Raw genomic sequence first — 22,690 nt, 5'->3', positions numbered from 1 at the left:
TTGATCATTTTCTTTTGGTCACAGTTTGAGCAAATTTTCAGCTTAGATAAAGACGCAATTTCTAAGGCAAAGCTGCCTTTCCTGCCACTTTTGTGTTCTTGATACAGGAATTTCTTTCAGGACTTTGCAAAAGTTTTTTTTGTAATGTTAAATAAGATGATGTTGCCATTATAACTTCATACTCAGAAATGGCTGTACTTTTTTGACTGGAATGAAAACAATAATTACAAAGTTGGTCTGAGTCATTTACTTGACATTGATATTACTTTTGGTATATGTACAGAAAATAGATTTCTATAATGAGACAAGTCAGATCCCATAATGTCTGTTGACATTAAAAACTTCACCTACAATATACTGGAATGATTTTGATATAGAAACTCTTAGTCACATAATAGAACTGCACTTTCTAATCAATTTATCTAAAGAGAACCTTGTTGAACTCAGATTTGAGGCTTTTAGCATTATCCTTCTGGGTGTATAATTTAGACCAGCCTTATGCTGAGTTGTCCATGAAGTTCCTAATGTTCATTATAAACCTTATTTATACATCAGTGTGTGGAGTATATGTCAGTTGGCACATATGAAAATATTTCTGACAGGAATTGTGATTAATAGATTGAATATTTGGGTCTCTAATAGGAATGGAGATGATGCTTCAGGTGTACTAGTTTGAAAACAAACTAGTGGGAGACACCAAGTCAGAATAACAATTTAATAGGGAAATAAAATAAGGAAAATAAAAAACAAAAATAAAGGCAGAAAACACTGGGTCAAACTGACAGAGTCAGGATACAACCAGACACCCTGTTAGGCAGGGTGGTGGTAGCAGTCTGGTAGAATGGTGGCTGCAGTCCTCCCAAAGTGGTGATCCTGTAGAAAAAAGGTCTGCTCTCCCTCAGAAGGTCCAGTGGTGGCTGTGGAGCTCCTGTCCTCTGGAAATTCAGTGAAAAGGTTGTCTCTGGTGTTCATCATCTCAGCTTATATCCACGATGGGATGCTTGGTTCCTCCCTCTGGGTGGAGCATCTCACAATGGGGTAATGAGTCATGAGGCAAAGTGTTGATTAGGCTCATTAACAGAAGATAGTCTGGAGGGAGTTATCTCTGAGTCAGGCGGCAGGACAATGATGGGCAATTAACAGAAAGATAGTCTGGGGGGAGGAGGCAAGGAAACACTGCCCCACCTGATTTCAACGGCTGATGGGGATGGTAATAGAATACACTGCAACCCAGGACATCAGGTTATTAATATACTTCTTAGATAGATGTTCTCTGTGGCAGCAGGTGTTACAGTTTGATCATTGACTTCTGTTTGCTTGCTGTTCATCTGGATCAGTTTAGGCCTTTGCCATTTGATTGTGTTATCTTTTATCTACTTCAGAATTCTCATCCACACAAATATATTTTAATGACACATCAGCTTTGTGCCCTTACTTCTCATTTCTTCAGTTTTCTCTATAAAAATATGATAGAACAGTATCAAATATAGTTATTCAACGGGCTTGAATGGCTTTTTTTTTTTCAGTTTTTGTTATGACAAAAAATTGACTGCTAAAATATTATGGAAATTTTCTAGGTGTGGTGCAAATGTTCCCTTTTCCTGCTACATTTCCTGATCTACTGCAATTCCTCTCAAATTTAAATGAGAGGTCTAAAGAGCTGTGGCATTCACCCCAGGCTTTGGAGTGAGTCACACCTCTCTGGAAATGTAATTCATACACTTGACTGGCATAAAAACACCAGGAAAATTATGAGATTCATTCCCATTTCAGTACTTATAATGGGCACAATCCTGAGTTCTAGGGTACCTAAATTAACAAAAACTACATTTAATGGAAAAGGACATGCTTTGGAGCACTGACTTTTGGATAGCCCTAAATACCTCTGGGAAAATAGAAGTCAGAGCTTGATGTAGACAGGATTGGAGAACTAAGATAGAAGGACAAAACTTTAGCATGCTATTTTTCCTTTTCATCCAGTAACTGTCTAATGTGAGATGCATAAACTCTTGCTCTTCTCTCACTGTTTGGCTAACTTTGCAAGAAGCAGTATATTGCAGTCAAAGGAATATTTTTATCTTGATCTTCTGGATCTGTGAAACTAATCTTTCTGGTGACACAGTGATATATCTTCAACAGAAGGTGTACAATGTGCTGCCATCCAGCAGCAAAATCTGCTGAGTTTGCTCTGTAACTTATCTCTGGGCATTTAAGATTTCTGAAGCACCTCAGCATTTTTTGTCAGAGCTTTGCTGAGTTGTTCTCCTGAACTGATTGTTCATATGATTTGGGTACCTAAATGCTTTGAGGAATGTCTACCTGCCTTTCCTGACTCTCATCTAGATAAAGATTGTCATGCTTGGGAAAAAGCATCAGTTGTACATTTATTCTCCATTCTTTAAAACATAATCACAACCAGTTTTCTTTGATTTTAGATGTATTGACCAGTGGCAACTGTCCAAAGATGTCCCCTGGAAGCCTTTTTTAATCTGTAGAATTTGAAGGGGTTTTTTTCACTTGCTGAGTAATTAGTGTCAGCCTATTATCAAAGACCATAACGTCAGGTAGAACAGTTCCTATGGTTGCTGTTGAGCACTCCTAAATCTGTGTATTGTAATAGGAACAAGACAAAAAGAAGCTCAAATGAAGGTTCAGATGAGACAATGCTTTGGTTTAATATTTGATTGCTTATTTCTAGCAGGCTGGTAATGCCACTTAGTTATGAAGGTCACTAAACTCAAATGAACGAAGTTGCAGCAGGTGGCCAGTTTCCAACTCTGATGAGTTTTTGTCTTTATGAGTTTGGAGAAAGACATAAACTGTGTTAGGCTTGTTCCTCAAGCTTTGTTCATTGTAATGGCAGCTGACACATGTATGTATTTATCAACTAGGACTGACATTCACTTTTTAGAAAATGCATAATTAAAAATTCAGTTGTTCAGTAGCTGCTTTCAAGAATGCTCACATTCCTTAGTTCATTTTTCACTCAGTTATTTCCTCCAGAACAATTCCAACCATCAAAAGATGTCTTTCATTCATGTCTTTCATTCCACATTTTAAGAATGAGAAAAATCTGCTTCCAACAGTTTGAGTCTTTTTTTTTCACTTTTAATGTTATGCTAGGAAATGAAAAAGTAAGGATTTGCACAGGGCTCCACTACCAAAAAAGCATGTCCACTTCTTTCATGTTGTTCACAATGGAGTAGTTTTTGGTATCAAAACTAAAATAATAACTTTTCCCTTTCATAGGCAGCTGAAATGTATATTATGAATTTTTACATGAAACACTTCACAGCTGGCATTCTGAAATTTGTTTTAGAGAACAATAGTAAAATAGAAAATTGCCATGGAAAAGAGATCTCTTTCTTCCTGTATTGGTGTAAGTTGTTGTCGAATCAGATCTTAGTTTTTCTCTCTTGCTACAAGTTTGGAGATGCTCAAGTGAAGAAGATAAGTGTGAATGTATATTGATATCAGATAAAATTGGAAACCACTGTTAGCCCTTGGTCTTACACATCTTCTTGCTGTAATTCCAGTTGTCTGCTACAATTCAGCAATAGGATAGACAATGGAAGACTTGTCCTATTCTTCTAGTGAAAGAAGGTTTACTAATCTGGGACAGTTTAAAGTGGTTAAGAAGAGTCAAAAAACTTATGCGGGAAAGCTTACCAGGTTTATATCTTTGCAGTGGAAAGTGTTCAAGGCTGGAGAACTTTTAGCAGGATTCAGAAAGAAATACTGCAAGATTCTAAGCAAAACATTTCTTTTCATCTTGCTTAAACTGAAATTGAGAAAAAGAAAAACAAAATAGAAGTAATAATGAAACCTCTCCCAATTTAAGAACAATATTCAGAAAGGAAAAAAATGCAGACTGAATAAGCCAAGACATGAATCAGAGAATTGTGACTGGGTCAACATTTTATTTCTGTCATTAAATAATGAGAAGAAAAAATACCAGAAAAAAAGGACTGCTCTAGAGTTAGTTACCAGTGACATACACTTCTGGTCAAAAGATCAGCCTGGGTCCTTGGACAGAAAACGGCATACAAACATTATACTGACCCCATGACTTTCCCCTATAGCATATCCCTGCATGAATACATCCAAACAGCACAAACAGAACCTCTGCAGCCTCTTCTGACTGACAGAACTGGTGCTTTCCCTATGTCTCCCTGGTTAAATTTCCAGCTGTGCAGTGCCGATGTCAGTGTGTACCCTGAGCTCTTGGCTGAAGCAGGGGTGGGTGTCCAGTTGGGACTGCGGGCCACAGGGAGCATGCAGGGCTGGGAGAGGCGGGACTGATGTCAAGTGGTTACCACGGCAGCAGGGAGGGGACCCGCGGAGGGCAGGAGTGTTACCACAGCAACAGGTGGAATGCCTTCCTCCCCTTGGGTTGGAGATGCAGCTGCCCTTAGGTAAAATTACCTGCCTAGCGCTGGGGGATTTAGCCGCAGCATATCAAGAGTGCTTCTGTTATCACGTGTTTATATTAACTATTCCATTTCTAGTTGGAAAGTGAAGCTGTGCTGGAGATAAAGTATTTTTCCCATTCGAGCTACACCCATATTAATCTCTTTTCATTGATGGCAGTGTAACCAGTTCACAAGTTGTAGCAGAATTCCTTTTTATTCTTTCTTATACAGTGTAAAAAACAATGTGCTAGTATCAGGAACTAATAGTGAAGTGCTAGAAGACATGCTGATTTAGGGAGTGAGGTTTCTTTACACATCTTTACAGGACTATATTTCATTTTCCCTTTGCATGACTGATCTTAAAATATCTTGTTTGGGTTCTTTAATTTTTTCTTTTTTTTTTTTCCTAATGATATCAGGTACTAAAAATTTCTGATTGTCTCCTTTTGAATTTGCCCAGCTGGTGAGTGGTAGAGTTTGTGAATATAAGAGGAATGTGCTCATGTGAAACTGGCAGGAACAGCCTGAACTCCTGAAATTTTCGTCATTGAATGGCCCAGTGAATGGCAATCGGCCATTTTAGTTTCATCTGGTGTCCCTTGTTCCCCGACTAGGGACAATGAAGAATTACCAATGTCAATATGTGTTTTAATAAGTCTCATATCAAAAAGAATGGACTGAAGTCAAGGAGGAAATAGATTTGATGAACTTTGGCTTGAAAAGAAGGGTTTTACGGTGAGACAGAACTAATTCTGAGGATCAAACCACTCAATACAACAAGATTTAGGAGGAAGTGTGGCTTGGATCAGTGGAGCTCAGGGCCATGGAATTGCCCACAAAACCAGATCAAAAAAAAAAAAAAAAAAAAAAAATGCAGGAGATGAAGAAACTGAGGCAAAGATTGGCCCCCAGATACTTATCCTGTGAAAATGGCTCTGTGCTTCTGTTGTGAAGCCTGGGTGAAACATGATCGCATTTGCCTACTGTGATTGCCTCTGAAGAGGCAAGCTCTGACCTGGAGTGTTCTTAAGCTTGGAAATGTGGAAAGGCCAGGCTCAGCCTACTAGGGCAGCCAGCGCAATCTTATGAGATAAGATATATATTTTGAATATGAAGTTTCAGCCTCCCCTCAAAGCATGTTCGCAGTGTTGCAGAAGCAGAGAGGGGTCTGGTTTCACCTGAGCCAGCCGTGCAGAGAGTGCAGGGCTGCCCCGGCTCTTTTAGAGACCAAGAGCAGGAAAGGTTTGGACACAGACTCATTAAAGACTGTCTTGTGCCTATGTAGCAAAACAGTCATCTTATTTTTAGAGCAGTTAAACATTTGTGTTTCCCTCATATGCAAATCAGGGCTTTTACAGATGAGCTTTTTTCTACTACTTTGTGCACAATTGGCTTTTTTGTGCATCATTTTGTTTAATGAGACTAACACCTATTCACATCCTGTGGATGTAGGATATAACTCCCTTGCTCACTGTGGCTTTGTTTATTTCCCTGATTTCTGTCATCTAGCATTTTAAACTCTCCTTTTGGATCTTATTTATGTTGTAATAAATTTAGACTTTGTGACCTGGCTATGTGTATTCTACTAAATCTAAGATATCCAGGGACCAATACTTGTCCCCAAGACTGAGTGGCACCAACTGGTGTATGTCTACTTTTCTTAGTTTTAGCTGCCTCTGTGGCAGATTTAGCTTGGGAGCGACAGGGCAAAGAATTCAGCTGGCAGTAAAGTAAGGTGAATGACTGGGTGTGTGGTGCTTGAACTATGTGTGTTGTCTCCCTTTATTCAGCTGTGGGGATGCAATCAATGAGTTAGTGCTTGTTCTGAGCAAATGCAGAATTGTGTGCATTTATTTTGACCCTTGAAAATGTTCAGTGAGGGGTGGCAGGATGGTTTGAAATGGGGAAAAATCCCTGGTGAGCTGAAGCTTTCCTGCATCTTGGAGAAGATATGAACGCCCTCAATATATCATCTTCTGAGAAAAGAAGGTTATAATTTCCCAACCACAGTGTTGTAAGAGTGCATGTGGGTTCTTGAGACATAGCATGGCCTCAGGAGGTACTCTGAAAGTGACACCAGAAGGGAACAGCTAGAACAGGACTTTTATCCATCTGATCTTCCCTCCTGCCTCCTTACAAAGTGTTCCTTACCATCCTTCCTCTCACTCACAGTTCTGTGTGAGACCATCACTGTACCTGACCCTCGACTCTGAGATGAGTGTCTGTTTTTTCATCACTGCCCTGTCTCCCATTCCTTTACAACTGTTGTTGTGCTCAGAGTGACAGTACCTGTAAAACATCATGGTAATCTCTCCTTTTCTAGGTTGCTGATGGCATAAAAAATGTTTCAAAATATTCTTCCACTTCTTTGGTTAAAAGGCACCCTTTCCATCATTGAAAAATCCTATGTAATACAGAGACTATGAGCATAAAGTCTTTTTGTGTGCAATCTTTGAGAATGTATATTTTTTGTGAACAGTAAAGTTTAGCTTCTGTTTTGAATAAGGTAATTCCTCAAACTATGTTTATAAAGTCAGTACATCTTTTGTTGTAATATGTGAATACTATTGAGTATCTTTATAATTTTGTAATTTTTTCAGATATCAATTATTCTTAGGAGACCTTGATAATGTACATTATTTTATTAAGTACAGCAATTAACATATATTCACAGACTTTTAATTTTCTCTTTCTTTATTTCTTCTGATTATTAATTTTTATTTCTTTACTATTTCCACAGGAGTTAAGCTTGTTCTTGTATGTTTGTGTTACTAAATTCTTCAGTTAACATCCTTGATTTCTTCAATTATGCATTTGGAATCTCTCTCTCTCTCTCTCTCTCCCCACCCTGACTGCTGTCTTAGTAAAGCCTTAAATTACAGGGCACAGTGAGCACTGTACTTTCTCTGTCAATCCCAAAAATGGTGTTCCTTCCAGCAGCAGTCTCCTTAGGAGTGACTACTCTGATTAGCATTTCACGTAACAATGCTCACCAGATGACAGTGATGAAAAGTCCGCCCACTGCCATGGGCATCCCCTGCACTTCTTTGCATGCTTTGGACACCTTTTATTCTAAGGCAGCCCAATTTAAAGCATATACAGTTATGTCTCATCGAAGGCAAAGCTTCTCATCAGGCACAGTTTGCAACAGGACATGAACCCTGACACACCAAGAGAAGAGGCTGTGGAAATGCAACGGTGGCATGATCATAGCAATCAGGACGTCTTTGGGAAAGCTTTAAGAGCAACAGAAGCCAACAGAACACTCCAAAAAGAAATGGGAAGCAGCAATATTTAAAGTCTTCCACCAAAAGGAGAAAGAATAGAGCTATTGCTGATTTTCTGAAATGCATTCTTTCTAATTTCATTCTGTGTTTCTGATTATGAAATGACTGATTGAAGCAGAAGAGATAACCCATCAATGTGGAGTGAAGTCATGAAGAAATGTCAGGGGATGGGCCAAGACAAAAATCTCCAGGTCTTCCTTTAAATGAACTTAAGAATTTATCTGGAATACAGCAGGGCTGGAGCTGGCCTCCAAAGAACTAAAATAGGCAGAGTGAGATAGACAAATGTTTTCTCTGAGAAAGGAAATGCTACATGATAATTGCATGCTTTGTTTCTAGCGTCAAGTTATCTGTCTTTCCCTCTTTATTAGAGCAGGAAATCGGTGAAATAACCTTCTGAAGCAGGCAGGAGGCAATACTACAGTGAAGAAGGTGAGCTTCCATCCTCCTTGCTCCAAGATTCCTTCAAGATTCCTGCTGAGTTAGTGATGAAAAGAGCTTTTTTTTTTTTTTGACTCAAAGCATTCAGCTATGGAGATGATTGGTGCTGCTTGCTGAAATGTTTTGACACTGCTCACTTGAATAGCCCTGATATCTGTGGTGACAATCTCAATGCTGACTTTGCTTCTTTCATTGTACTTTCTCCATGGAACCATGATGCTTATAACATTATGAAAGTATCAAAGCAAATTCCCACAAAGGAGCAAGTTATTGAATGTCTTTCTACACATGAAACAGTTAGGAAAGTTTTCAAACATATATTTTACTACCACTGTAAACATAATCTTCCATCTATTTCTTTTGATTATCTTTTGAAGGTACAGCCTTAACACTGATGGGAAAGATAAATTCAGATTAAGGAAAAAAAAACCGCAAAAGTGGGAAAGTGTTTCCCACTCTTCCACTCTCAATAGAGGCTATTAGTAATTAGGAGCTGGAAAGAGAGCAGGAGCACAGAGAGTGGAAACAAAGCATACTGGTGGAGAATGGGAAGGTGATCCCTGTTATGCTGTCTCTTAGGCAACAAACCCAGTATTGTATGTAGTGTGAAGCAAATACACCCCCATTTAGCTCCTGGGAAGCCTCTGGAAACATGAAGCTCCAGCCTGGCAGAGATACTTCAGGAAAAGTTACAGGCAGCTCTAATGGTGCTACTCCACTCATCCCAAGCTCTGCTGAAAGCAAGGCAAACTTTCAGGACTTGTGTGAGAGTTATTGTCCTCACAGAAGGCTTGTGTTAGTCTTGATACTACAAGAGTTCTGAATGTACACTGCATATGAAAGACACTCTTTATTTTACTGTGTTTTCTCCAGCAGATTTAATTTATTTCTTTCTGCATTAATTCCACAAAATGAGAGTGTAAGCTTCCATTGGTAGACCATTCTACTACTTTCAGTTCCTTTCCATAGGATATCTGAGAGGTTTTTACCAGTTTTTGAAATTAGAATGCAAGTAGCACACAGGGTGCAAACCCAAGCAGTAGCTGTCAAGCAGTAGTACTAAGGTTTACATTAAGACTTAACATTTTAAGCCTTCTAGAGGTCTCCTGAAATCACTGCAGTTCCTGACTTTTCATAATCTATACAGCATGCAATCTGATGAACAGTCAGCACACATCATGCAGCAGTTGCTGTGGAACTACTTATTTCCATCAATACCAAAAATAGGTATGATCAAGGTAGCTCTTCAAATTATCAGAAGTCTGTTCATAAGATGTTCTGCTGGACAGAGGACAATTCTCTCCTCATTCTAGCCCAGGGTAAGATGTGATAAATCAGGGAATCTAAAGGTGGGCTGTGCTCAAGAAAATTACTCTCAGTGTTTTGATATCAGACATGTAAATGTACTGGTTCAGAAAGAGGGAACGGCTCATCCCATATTTCAGGGAGGATTTCCTCTTTCACTCATTTGTCACACAACTAAATTGGCAGCTGAATCAACAAGACTGCCTTTTGCACGATAGTTTTGACAATTCAGATGTTGATTGAAATTTCCTTTTAGTGTCAAGCTGGGCTGGAAAAAATATTCTTTTATTGAAAATGACCTTCAAACTCTGAAGAGCTTATCCACTTTTAGTGTTCCCAAGTGCATCAAATTTCAGACTAAACAAACATCATGAGTGTTGCTTTAATATTTGGGGCATTTTCTACTAAAACACAGTCTCTCAAAGCCTTCTCTTTGTACTTCTAATCCAAGCATGATAAGGGCAAAAAGAAGGAACATTTCTGGGTGTGTTCACCTGTGGTTTATGGCTGAGTGCATTAAAGAGGAGACTCCCAGTCTTTAGAGATTTGTTACCATTTGTCTCCTGTTTCCCTGAAGAGCCCCATCCCATATTCCCTTTTAAACCCTAATGCTTATCATTTCTATGACACTGTTTGTGTGTAACGGGTTCTACAATTACTCATTTTTTAAGCATGCTTCTTACTGGATGGTTTGGACTGAAATATAAAAGCAAAATTTAATACTTACTTCCAGAACAGTTTCAGAATTACAAATAGGATTTCCCACTTCGGTGAAGTCCAGCCTTTTGGCAACTAAAGGAGATTTTATCCCTGACGCAGTTTATTAGACTAGTTCCAAGCTTACACAGACAGTGGTTGTGGTGTGTTGTGGTGTGCTGGCATGTTATACAAGGGTGTGGGAAGGCACAGCATTATCAGAACCTAAACTGGACCCTAATTATGTAGCTATTTTCAGTTGATCAAGTACCAGCCTCACACAAATGCCAGTAACAACTTTAATCAGTTACAGTCTCACTCCATCACCAATCAAGATACAGGTTCTACAATTAACAAAAGAAAAAAAAACCAAAAACACACACACAAAAAAAAAAAAAAAAAAAAAAAAAAAAAACCAACAACAACAAAAAAACAACCCTGGTAGGCAATAGTAAAAACCTGAAAAGTATCATGCAAGAAATTCTTGCAGTTTTTCTAAGGACAGGACTCTTGACATCTTTGTTGTTACTGTTGTCATGGAGAGTTTTGAAAATGCAGAAAATGAGGAGGCTGTAGCAGAAGCGACAAAGGAATGCCATACTATATCTGTAGTCATTCACATCCATTACCTGACTGTAACAGCCAATTAAATAATATTTTTCAGGATTAATTTACAGTTAAAATGAGACTTTAGGATAGGAGAAAAGCTCCATGTATTGCCAATAACAGGTTAGCTACTCTTTTAACTGAGAAAACAACTAAAAACTTGGTTGAAAAGCATGTATTTTTCTCTGTGACTACAGATGACCTAGACAATGGCATTTTCAAGGTGTTCCCAATCATTAATCATTCCTTCACAGTGGAAGGCAAATAGTTCACTGCTGACTCTTGATTATTTTCAAAGCACTAATGAAACCACAATAGGAATACTTGAAAATGTAAAAAAACCAAAAGCTAAATCAAGTAGTTGGAACCTTGACTATGTACAGCTATTTACAGGTAATACTGTTGCTAAATCTGGGTTACATCTCCTGTCCACAAATCAGTGGAAATTAAGGAAGTAAAATTGTCTTTAGCTTCTTGTTCTCTACACAACCATATAAAAGAAAAATACCACCTAATTTTCCTCATCTCATTCAGTCATTTCTCTCAGCCAATGTTTCAGATTTAAAGGAGAACTTAAAAAATTTGAATGGAAAGAAATTTTCTACCTGAGATAATTACTTGCATACTGCACAGGTAAAAGGACCATAATATGTTTTCTTTGTTTTAGGAGTTACTTTTGGAAGCTACGTGAACACTGTCAGGTGTCAATTTACAATCCCATTTTCAAAGGTAGCCTCATAGGAGGCGATACAAAGGATTTCTGTGACACAATGTCACTTATAATTTTCAGATGATACTGGGTGTTTCTTGCAACCAGAAGTCTTGCAAGTAGAACAATCTGTCTCTTTACATGATGAAATGTATAAGATAATGCATTCATTTAAGGATAATTTGCAACAAAGTACCGATGAAAAATTCTTTGGTCATAAGTAGCTATTCATCATTGGAGAGTAAAAAAGAAAAAAAAGACATTTCACACAAAGATATACTGTAGCTGCCTGAAATGAGACTTTATATTTTCATATGATCAAAAAAAATACAAATAAACTGATTTAGTTTTACTGGAAAACATTACTCTTTCCAGAAAGAATAAAAAATGTTGATAATATTGTATTTCCTAAAAGGTCTAGTGTTGTGTGGTTATAGATTCAGATGAGTATTTGTATATGTCAGGAGTCTTCAGCTAGCAAACATTCTCATATTATTTGTAATTTCTTAAAATTATTTCTTTTATAAAAAATAATGTCCTTATGTAATCAGATTTGAACAGATTGTAGAATCCTCAAACAGTTTTCACTTCAGTGAAGTTTTTAAGAGTGGGGAATTTAACACATAGCTGTTCATGAATTTACCTTTAAAACCAAACAAAATGAAATCTATTAAAACTGATAATAAATTATACTTCTATCAGTCCTTTCACATTTATAATGAATTTCTCATCAGTAAAATTTAATACTATTTCAGAAATATGTCTCTGTACTGAAGGAAAGAAGATTTCCCTAGAATTTCTCTTCATGTTAACATGTAGACCTATTTCTCCTGTTAGGGTTATCTCCTTTTCTCAAGGAGAATGCTTTTTTCAAAGTTTGGCTGCTCTGGAGTGTAGCTTCAGTTAATGCATCCAGGCACTGTGTGGATATGTGGTAAAAGTAGGAAAAATCTTGAGTCTGTTTTGGCAAACCAGGTGCGATTAAGACAAGAAAATTTAGTGACAGAACACATTAGTGTACATAACCTTGGCATTTCATGTAGAACATGTTTTACCTTTGTGCTGCTGGGAAGAAGTCTTCTGTAAAATTTTGTTGGTTTTCAGTTCTTCCTTTGTTCATTGTAGTAGTCAATAGTTGCTGCCAAAAAAAAAAAAAATAAAAGGAAAAGGAAGAATTGGAAGGTTATTAACAAAATACTGATGCAGTGGTAGAACAGAACATAAAGAGTATTGTTAGAGTTCCAGGATGTTGCTTCATGTGAGGCATCACATCACTGAAACCTGATGTCCTGCCTGAACTCTCTAAGTGCAATTGCTACATTTCATAAAGATCTAAAATGGCAGGTATTAGCTAGCAAATGAAGAGTATTACTTTCTTATATTACATGATATTGACCTCTCTGTAAAACCAACATAGAAACCTTTCTTCTGGCAGTTTCTAGTTGGATGCTGTGTGCTGGAGATCACTGTACCAGCTTTGTGCAAAACAGCGTACGGAAGCTGTTGACTTCACTGGGAATGGAGTATCTGTTGTCAGTGAAGATAGAGGTATTTTTTCTGAAATATGCATAGACTTAGAACCATTAGACGTGAAGAACTGAGTGCCAGTTCCAAAAGTGACCTCTGTCCCCTTCGTGGTAGAGGGACTATATAAATATCTACTCCATTATCTGCTTGATTAAAGACTGAAGAAGTTTCAGAGATTAATGTAAAGGATGTACTGATATAACATTCACATCTAAAAGGGATTAATGGTAAGAATGTCAATTCAGATATTAAATGAAAATGTGTGTTTATTTTTACTGGGAAATTTTTTTTTGGTTGTTTTTATATTCTGACTGAGCACTGTAAATACTTTAAACAAAAAAAAATGGTGAAAAGTGTTTAAAAAGTCAATGCAACTGATGTAAACCAACTTTAATGACTTTTCCTTTAAAAATGTTGCTTTGTTTTTTATCATCTCAGTTTGCCAAAAGAAAAATGCAGTTTTTTTCAGAACTAATTAACTCAGAAGATCTGGGAACCATTTAATTTGAGTTGAAATTTTTTTATTAAGGCAAATAGAGAGGCCAATTGTACAGGTATTTTGAATAATGATCATTGGTGGCAGGTTCTAGTTGCAGTAATAAATACAGAAGATGCAAAGTGGGAGCTGGGCAGTGGTGTTACCATGACCCTGTTTCTAGGCAAATGTAATCCACTTCTCAGCCAGAACAGCCTTCTGGAATAGAAACCACAATGTTATATTTATACTGCTCCTGGGGACCATTTTGCTCAGATCTAGCTGCAGTACCTTCTCAGGGTAATGTATTAAGGAGTCTTTCTTTTCTTAGAAATACAGAATATCTTAAATCCTAAAAATCATTAAATATGCATGATATACTAGAAAGGAATTATGGTTACTCCTAAATTTAGTCAAAATGAAGCATTCATATAAAATAAGCTCAAATATGAATATCATGCAAAAACTTGTCCTGTGAAAAGACAGCACTGTCATTAGCCAGCTGTATACAAATGGTCTTTGGTTCTATAAATACAGATTCTCACATGTGGGCTAGAAAAAGCAACTCTACTCACTCAGCATTTGGAGAAACCCACAGACATGTCTGGCATATTCCTCTCTACAGAAGCTGAATGTGCCAAACACTTATCACTAGACTTTCGAAGGCTAAAATGCAATTGACTGTAAAGAAAGAAGATCAGTGCTCTGCCATCTAAAACCTGGCGCATTAAGGATGTTCTTTTTGAATAATAGAGGTACACTGTGTACATTACATTATGTCCTTCAGATGTGTGGAGATGTCATCGATACGAAAGAAAAGTCTCTTCAGATTCAAATCTATCATCTTCCCTGAGAAAATAAAGCTAATAATATAATGAGAAATGGTAGTGACATAAGCAATGGAGGAAAATGGTCCTTAATGCCTTTGGTGGCTAGACTTTAATTCCTGAGATGATCTATTACCTGGTGTTTGGATACGTGCTAGCACCACCTACACACCTTTCGATCATTTACCATCGAGAGACGAGAGGCCCAGAGTGCGTTTTGGACTTGGATTACAGTGCCAGTGAATTAGGTTTCCTGGTGTTATAACATCAGCTTTGAAGGGATGGCCTGCCAAAAATGTAATAGCACAGGAGAAACAGGTGGCTTTTAGCAAAAACACTGTCCTCAATTCTATGACTGTCTATAAAGAAAAAAATACAATACTACTGTATTGAAACAACAGACAGAATAAAATGAAATAAAAACAAGTTCAGAGTTGTCAAAGACATACCAGACTTTCCACATAGCCCTAATTCTCCTTTGTTCTGATATATCAGGAGCACATCCACCAGGGGTCCTAAAGAGATGTTTTCCTTTGGATTATTCCCAACCCCTGTGTTAGCCTCTGTTGCAGAGCATACACTTTGTGCTACATCAGCAAACGTCATACCTGTCATGGATGCAGCCAGACCTGTGATACTGAGAGCATATTTTATGACAGAATCAGATGACTGTTGCCCTGAGGTTCAAAAAGAGAGCAGTCTGAAAAGAGGAAGAGGAACACAAGCAAACCAAACATGACCTTTTCCAGCCTCTGCTGGCTTGAATTCACAATTCAAATACAGGATTAGAATACAGTTTCTTCCAAGGGGTCTTAAATGCATAAATCAGTGTGTTTATATATTCACCTATATAACTTTTTCTGTCTGTCCATGTGTATTTTAATTTCTGCTTTTTTTTTGTACTATGATGGCTTACCTACAGAAACAGAGTAGTAAAACATGAAGTAAATGGAAGAAAAAATTTCATATAAATTAAGGTATTAGCTTATTCAGGGATGACTGTTCAGTTCAGCAGCAGGGGTGCATGAGGTGTCTGTAAACGAGTACAAACCTGCCTTTTCATTCTGCTGAAGCATGGCCCAAAAAAGAGTGGCTGAACAATTGGTAGCAAATGGAAAAATTAATTTATTGAATTTACACAACTTCCTCCCTAAAAAGCATTGCTATAATCAGGGGAATTTACCTTTCTCTAGCTTATGTGTTTTGGTCCTGTTCGTCTTTCATGGCTCTTATCTGAACTATGACAAGGAAGCCTTTGTAAATTATACCTTCTAGCTGTGACTTTTCAGATACAATGAGAAAGAATGTGCTAATGCCGAAATTGTTATGGCACAGGACCAATGGAAGTGAGATGTTTGGCATGTTTCATTAAGCAGATAGACATAAAATTAAAAGGGTGAAGAAAATGGAAAAAAAATTCCTAAGGCAGTAAAAAAAAGAAAACATAGCTCCATTGGCCAGAACATACGCTGTTGTTCTGCACCAGAACAGACCTAATCAAACAACAAATAGTGTGAAGTGTGGAACTGATTTCCATTGATCTATCATGCTTTCTTTGCAGGAATATCAAATTGATATATTTTTTGCCCAGACGTGGACAGACAGCCGTCTTCGCTTCAACAGCACCATGAAAATACTGACTCTGAACAGCAACATGGTTGGCTTGATCTGGATCCCAGACACAATATTTCGTAACTCAAAGACAGCAGAGGCTCACTGGATCACCACCCCCAACCAGCTCCTCCGCATATGGAATGATGGCAAGATCTTGTACACCCTCAGGTGAGCACTTGGCAAGGTGCAGGGCTGAAAGCTTCTCCTACTTCTGGTGTATTAGTAGTAATTTTCAGCAATATCTTTGCTCTCCTCGGCTGTTTTCTTCCCAATGCTTACCTGGCCATGCTTTACACATATTTAATTATTCAGGCATAAGTACTTCCAGGTTTAAAAAACAAAGTCTTGTCTTTCTGTTGCTGCCTGCTCCGAGCTGCCCTTCCCGCTCCCCGAAACAAGTCAGGACTTGACACTGCCATGTGCTCTGAACTCCTTTGTTCCAAGCGCAGGCAAAACTGAAAGAAACTCTAAACTCTAGAGCAGTGTCTGGTTGGCCAGTCACCCCAGGTCCACCCCCCAGTTCTCCCCTTTCCTTTCCCAAATAAAAGAGGACCCCAGAGGGGGCCCACCCTCTTTGGCTCTGCACCCCTTCTGCGAACATCTGTGTGCCTCTGTCTCTGTTTGAAAGCAGGACTATAGCTTAAGCCAAGAGCTATATTTCTCCCTCTTTGCTTCTACTGGTGGTATTAGCTTTGCAGCTACTACTTACTGCTTTCAGAGCTACTGAAATGCTGGATTGCCCGTGCTACCTCTTTCTAAGAAAGAAACCTTGAGAAATAGGCAATAAGTCTGTCTAAGTTGTACGAGTTGGGCTTTTTAGTGCTTGTAATAAAATCAGGACTATGTAGTGCCATAAAACCTGTCAAAAGCCTTTCTGATCAGAGTTAGATGCAGGGCTGGATAAAGCATTTCTAGATTCATGCTAGTGCCAATACTCGATTCTTCAAACAAGTCATGCAGGAAGATAGTCTGTGACATCTCATCACAAGGGTGAATTGCTGGAGGAAAGGCTTTTACAGTTTTCTAATCTTTGTGATAAAATCAACTATATGGTATTAGAAATACTGTATATATTTGCATTTAAAAAAGCCTGTGGAAATCAAAATATGTGTTTACTTGTGGAAGAGATGAGTTGTTCAGAAGGGAGTTTTGCCATAAGCCATGTTCCACAAGGGAAACTGTTTCAGAGACCTGCCTTTCACACTACATTTTCTTCCTGGGGCACCTGAGAGGGCTAATCATGCTTGCAACTGCTTTGGGGTCCAATACACAGTCTTTGGCAAACAATAAGAAAGGAAATAAACATCTGGAAAAGCTATTGATATTTTTAGTGTCTTTTCCTGCTTAGGCTTGCTCTACTGTGAAGAGCTCTTGCTTATTTCAGTTGCCTTTAGCTAAAGAATTTGGGGATTAAGGTGTCAGTTCCAATATTCTCTTGGTTGGGTTATTGGGGTTGTTTCTGAGGGGATTTTGGTTAGGTGTTTTGTTGGGTTTTTTTCTGTTAAATTCTGTTTCAGTATTTCAGGCCAAGTTAAGTATATACCTAAGATTAGTTAGACTTGCATACATCTCACTAAAGAAACTATTTGTGGAATGGACTACAAAATTTTTCTAAACTAGCTAAAAGTAAGTTAATACTTGACCCATTGGAATGAGCGTTTCTACTTTGTGAAAGATGTTTTGAATCCTTTTTGATCACTCACATCAACCTCCTTTTTACACAGGAAAAGCTGTTAGAATGATCACTGCTTACTGTTAACACTGTAATTCAAACCCCATTTAACTGACCTAAGTGTCAGAATTGGTATGACATGGAAGAGGTAGCTACTGTATGCCCTGGTGCTGTCAGGTGTTGATGGGTGCTGTGTGTCCAGGAAAAAGTGTAAAAGGTTCAGTCATGCTCCATACATTTCCATCTTCTTCCCTTCCCCCTGTAGGGTCTGAATGCCCTCCTGCTGCAACGCTGCAAATCCTCTTCTAGTGTCAGTGCAATAAGGCTCTTGAATTCCTCACAGGTGACCTTTTCGAAGACAGAGTTTTTCTCTGTGCCATCCTATATATGTGAGATATAAACCTTTCCCCATTGAGTTTTTTATCTTTTTATTTGGTTTCCAAAAGGAAAAACTCGCATAACCCACATGCATGAATTGTCATGAAATTATGTAGTATTTCTTTTAAAAGACTGTACAAAAACCTAAAACTTAATTCAATTTCCCTGAGTAAATACATTCATTTTGTAAGCTATTAGACTGAAGATTACTGATTTATATTAGTAATTTTAAAATTGACTCAGTTCATAGTATACTTTGTGTTAGGAATGTCATGTAAAACCAGCATTCAAGTAGGGATGAAGATGTTTCTGCTGATCTGTTTGTTGCATCTACACAATATAGAATGACATATAGAGATTTACTAAGTTTTGGAGAGACAGCCTGAAGAGAGTGAAAGAATTTTAAATTCACACTACAAATATGGAGAATATTTCTTACAAGATTCCCTCTGAGGTTTTAATTTTATGGCATTACATACCACACAAACCATATTTCCTATTATTTTTGTAAAGAATAGTTGTTTTCATGCCAGAACCTTCGATGATGAATTGTCTAGAGAAAAACATGCACAGATTTCCTGGGATCAAGAAACACTTGATGATATGTCTGAAATTATTTTACATAATTATCATTGTTTTGGATCAGGCTTAAATAGCCAACAAACAATCTGCAAATACAGTTCTTTCCTTTCAGGCCTTACTCGTGGATGTCAAAGTACTTTTTCATGATGCTTAAGGTTACCCTGCCTCATCCTCTGGCTGTTCCCTGTACTAGCACATAGTAACAGACCCTTGGTTTCTTCATAGGCTTACCATCAACGCTGAGTGCCAGCTGCAGCTGCACAACTTCCCCATGGATGAACACTCGTGTCCTCTGATATTCTCCAGCTGTAAGTGCTGCTTTGAAGCCTTATTGTTGTATATGACTCATATGCAGGAGCATGGGTTTAATTCTGATTTCTGTCCGGTTGTTCAATTGTTCCATAACTGGTACAAGAATTTTAGGTTTGCTCAAATATTTAGGGAATTTTTGTTTTCCTCTCTTGCACTCCTGATCAATGAACTTATGACATGAAGTCTTCCACAGATTTACTGTTATTTTTGTTAAAACCAGTCTTTTTAGCTGTTACTATAGTCACAAACTCAGCAGATACTCAGACCAGTCTGTGCAATGTTAATTTATACAATCACTTGACATTGCAAATGAGAATTGAAACTACAGTTTTCTGGTGGAGGTGCACAGCATGGAGACATGCCCAGAAATCTCTCAATATCTGAGTTTATAGCACGTAGCCTGGTAATGCCTCTCTGTTTTATAATAAAAGTAAATGGTGCAACTACTGAAAATCTCATTTCCCTTTTATTGCTCAGCTTGTCCAGCAGTCCCAATGTTGTATTGTATCTAGTGTTGCTGGCATATTTAAAATCTTCCTAACAGACAGAACAAATACATGGGGAAGTGAATGGAAAACAAAAGTCAAGTGAGTTAATTCTGAGGTCCAATATTACTGTAAGAAGTTATCTTCATGCTGATTCTTTTGAAAAATCCTGAGAGCTGTCTGCTCATAGGAACAGGTGCAGAGTTTCGTAATCCAAGGCCACACAATGCAAATGTTTTAAAAACATTTTTAAAAGGATCTCACTAAAGATTTTAATCTTGACAATCTATAAGACTCAGGATATGTGTTCTTCAGAAATGAAAGGAAAATGTACTGTTTTGTCTATCTACTTAGAAACAAGATTGTCTCCATAATCCCTTTTAAAGTGATAGAAAAATAAAACTATTGAATATCTTCATAATAAAGATGCTATTGTGATGGTATTGATCTTTCTTTTTAAATACTATACAAACTGTGATCCACAATCACAAAATGGATTTGAATCTCAGCTGATCCAGGGTGTATTTTTATTTTTACCCAGGAAAAAGTTTAAAAAACATCTGTCATGTAAATATCTCCCTTTCCTCTAAAATTCTATCACCATGTTGCCATTTTTTATTTTTTATATGTATAAGTGAACATGGGCAGAAATATACAGTTGTGTATTTAATTCAGGTGTGTGGAATATATGCATATTCAACTGAACAAGAGGTAGATAGCTCCTGAATGAGCTTTACTGCTAATGAACACTTGTCACTGAACGCTATGCACCTCAGCCATCTTTAGTTACTACATAAAACTGCTTTTGTGGCAATCTGATGTTGTTTTGTTGAAATGCTGGGAAAGGTGTGTGATCTTAAAAATCAAATTCCAGAGATTTATGGACACCTACTAAATATTTTTTGAAGTCCAAAGATACTAATTAAAGCTACCATATAAATTTGATTGGTCCAGTGATAGCAATATTCAAATAAAGTGAACTCTAATAAAACAGGATGTCACTTCAAACCTTGCATTCCCTAACAGCTAGACAGTTGCTAAATTCAAGTCAGTTATACTCTATGGTTTTTATTTAAAGAGCGAGGATATCAGTGGGTACTTCAGCAGGCTCTGCCCCGTGGCAAAGTTCCAAATATATTTTGATTTGAAAATATTCCTCCTAATTTTGATTTATTAACTCAGAACACTTCTGACCTTGAAACATGTATGTATTGCCATCAGACACGTACTGCTGTCTATGGATATGGAGATTACATATGATAAAGCAGAATGTGAATGTGTTGCAGTTTGTGTGTGTTCTTCGAAGTTTCTTGACAGATGGAGAATCCCATAGAGGAATGTTAAAATGTTTTATAGTTTTCTCAAGGTTTTGGTCATGTTGATAGCAAGGGTTTATTTCTTTAGAATCATACTGAATTACATTCTTTTCCTTGAACAATTTCAGCACTGCTATTACCATCGTACAGGACATCTCCTGTATGATTAGTTTGTTACATAACTCAGTTGTATTTTCAGTCTTGTGTACATTCATAGCAGTCTCTAGGTATGTAGAATTCAGTGGGACTTATGAAGTGAATGACTGAGTGAATGCCTGAATGATTTATTACTGCCTTCTATGACAAGTTTCTGGAGGGACAAGCTGATTAGGGATTCCAAGATGTGTGTCTTTGAATAAAATAAAAACCTTTGTAGAATTCATGGCACAGCTCTGCTTCTCTCTGCATCCCTTCTGTTTGTTCCTCAGCATGCAGACAAATCTTTGTAGTTTCCACTGTAGGCAGGCAAAAAGAAGCACAAGTTTCAGGAAATATTCCCCACACCTCTAGACACAGATGAAGAAGTTTAATATTTGAAATTTCTGATTTTTTATATCAATTTCCCTTGATATTTCAGAAATATGAAACTCATCTTTTATTTTGTCCAAAATATTTACCTCTAGTGCCAGCTAATTTGCATCCTAACCTTGTTGTTACCCTGGGGACAGTTGATGTTCTCTCCGTGGGAATGCTGAGCTCTACTTGGTTTGGTTGCCAGGATGAATAAGGAGAAGACAATGGCTTATAAAAAGGACCCATCTCAGTGTGCTAACAGTAGTTACCAAAACATATCTACCCCTTCCTGTGGAAAATCTTGTTCAAGAACTAGTTCCTGGAGCTCTCTAGTTTCTTTTACAGGGCTTAAAAAGTATTGAAATAATCTGAAGGTCTTTAACCTGTGCAGGTTTTTCGTGCAGGATGACATGATGAGGTGACTCACCTGGCATATTAGGCCATGTGGGCAGTGTGTGTCTGTAGCTGCTGTTCTTATGTAGATGTGCACTTAGCACACTGCTTATGTGAAAAGCGGATCCCAAGAACACGATGCAGGGCTGCTATGCCATGTGACAGCTTGTGTCTGTTCCATGCACCAGATTGGTTTGATCAACCACATGTGCCAAGCAGGATTTCTTACTAAAGAGCTACAACAAGGCGTGGTGTGAATGTGCATTTCCCTGTAAATGTGAAGAAAGAATCAATGTTGTGACTTGATTCCGGTGGCGCAATCTTGGATAGGTTTTGCTCTATATGATCACTCTTTCTTCATATGGTTTTAAAGTACTGTATGCAGCTACATAAAAATACTCTGTCACTGTCATTCTTCATTTGGGTTAATTTATCCTCCTGAGCCAAGGGAGGCTGCTGTGCTGCTTTTGGCACTCAAATAGCACATTAAACTGTCTTGGTTATCTCTATTCAGCATTGATTTGAGCATTTTGGAAATACTCTCAGGATTCTGCCATATAATTTAGTTTATAGAGGTAGTTAGGATTCACATAAACTTCAGGAAGGAAGAGGAGATATTCTGTCTGAAGGATGATGTCAGCACAAGAACAAACAACACACAGGCAACAAAAGGCAGACTGGGAATGAAAAGTTAAGCAGAATAATTGTGAAACTCCTTCTAGATGGAACAGTAGGTGCTCAAATATTATAACAATTCAATAGTATTTGAACAAAGCACTAGAACAACCATACATTGGGAGCTATCAAGCATAATGAGATCACTCTGTAGTAATGGCCACTACTTTTTTATCCTGAGGCATTTGAGACTAAAGAGCAGGAATACAGGGCTGTATGGCTAAGCTACTTGAAAGAACTCTTTAGCATTAGAGTTATCATGTGACTATTTTCCAGCGAGCTTACATGGTTTTGGTTTTCCTTTCTCAGTCACTGGTGAGACTGTTGAATGTTCTGGATTTTCTTTGTTTGGGAGGACTAAGCATGCTTCAAAATAATGTGAGAAAGTTTGCACCCAAAGCTGTGTAACAGTTAGCTGTTTGAAGTTTCTATTTTTTCAGACCAGCAGAAACCTTCACCTCCTCT

The 22,690-nt window shown here is 37.8% G+C and overlaps 1 protein-coding gene across 2 annotated transcripts in view; it reads left to right on the top strand.

Annotated features, from left to right (window-relative positions):
- The window catches only part of GABRG3 (gamma-aminobutyric acid type A receptor subunit gamma3), a 309,768-nt gene that overhangs the window by 144,771 nt on the left and 142,307 nt on the right, over positions 1-22,690 (top strand). For both annotated transcript variants that reach the window (XM_048324965.1, XM_048324956.1), the window contains exons 4-5: positions 15,847-16,067; positions 18,757-18,839. In XM_048324965.1, the coding sequence (XP_048180922.1) occupies positions 15,847-16,067; positions 18,757-18,839 (304 nt within the window). The remainder of the gene's footprint in view (positions 1-15,846; positions 16,068-18,756; positions 18,840-22,690) is intronic.

This window comes from Corvus hawaiiensis, chromosome 2, assembly GCF_020740725.1.
Source record: "Corvus hawaiiensis isolate bCorHaw1 chromosome 2, bCorHaw1.pri.cur, whole genome shotgun sequence".
Taxonomy (NCBI): domain Eukaryota; kingdom Metazoa; phylum Chordata; class Aves; order Passeriformes; family Corvidae; genus Corvus; species Corvus hawaiiensis.
The sequence above is the reverse complement of the archived record's forward strand: the minus strand, read 5'-3'. Positions and strand labels throughout refer to the sequence as shown.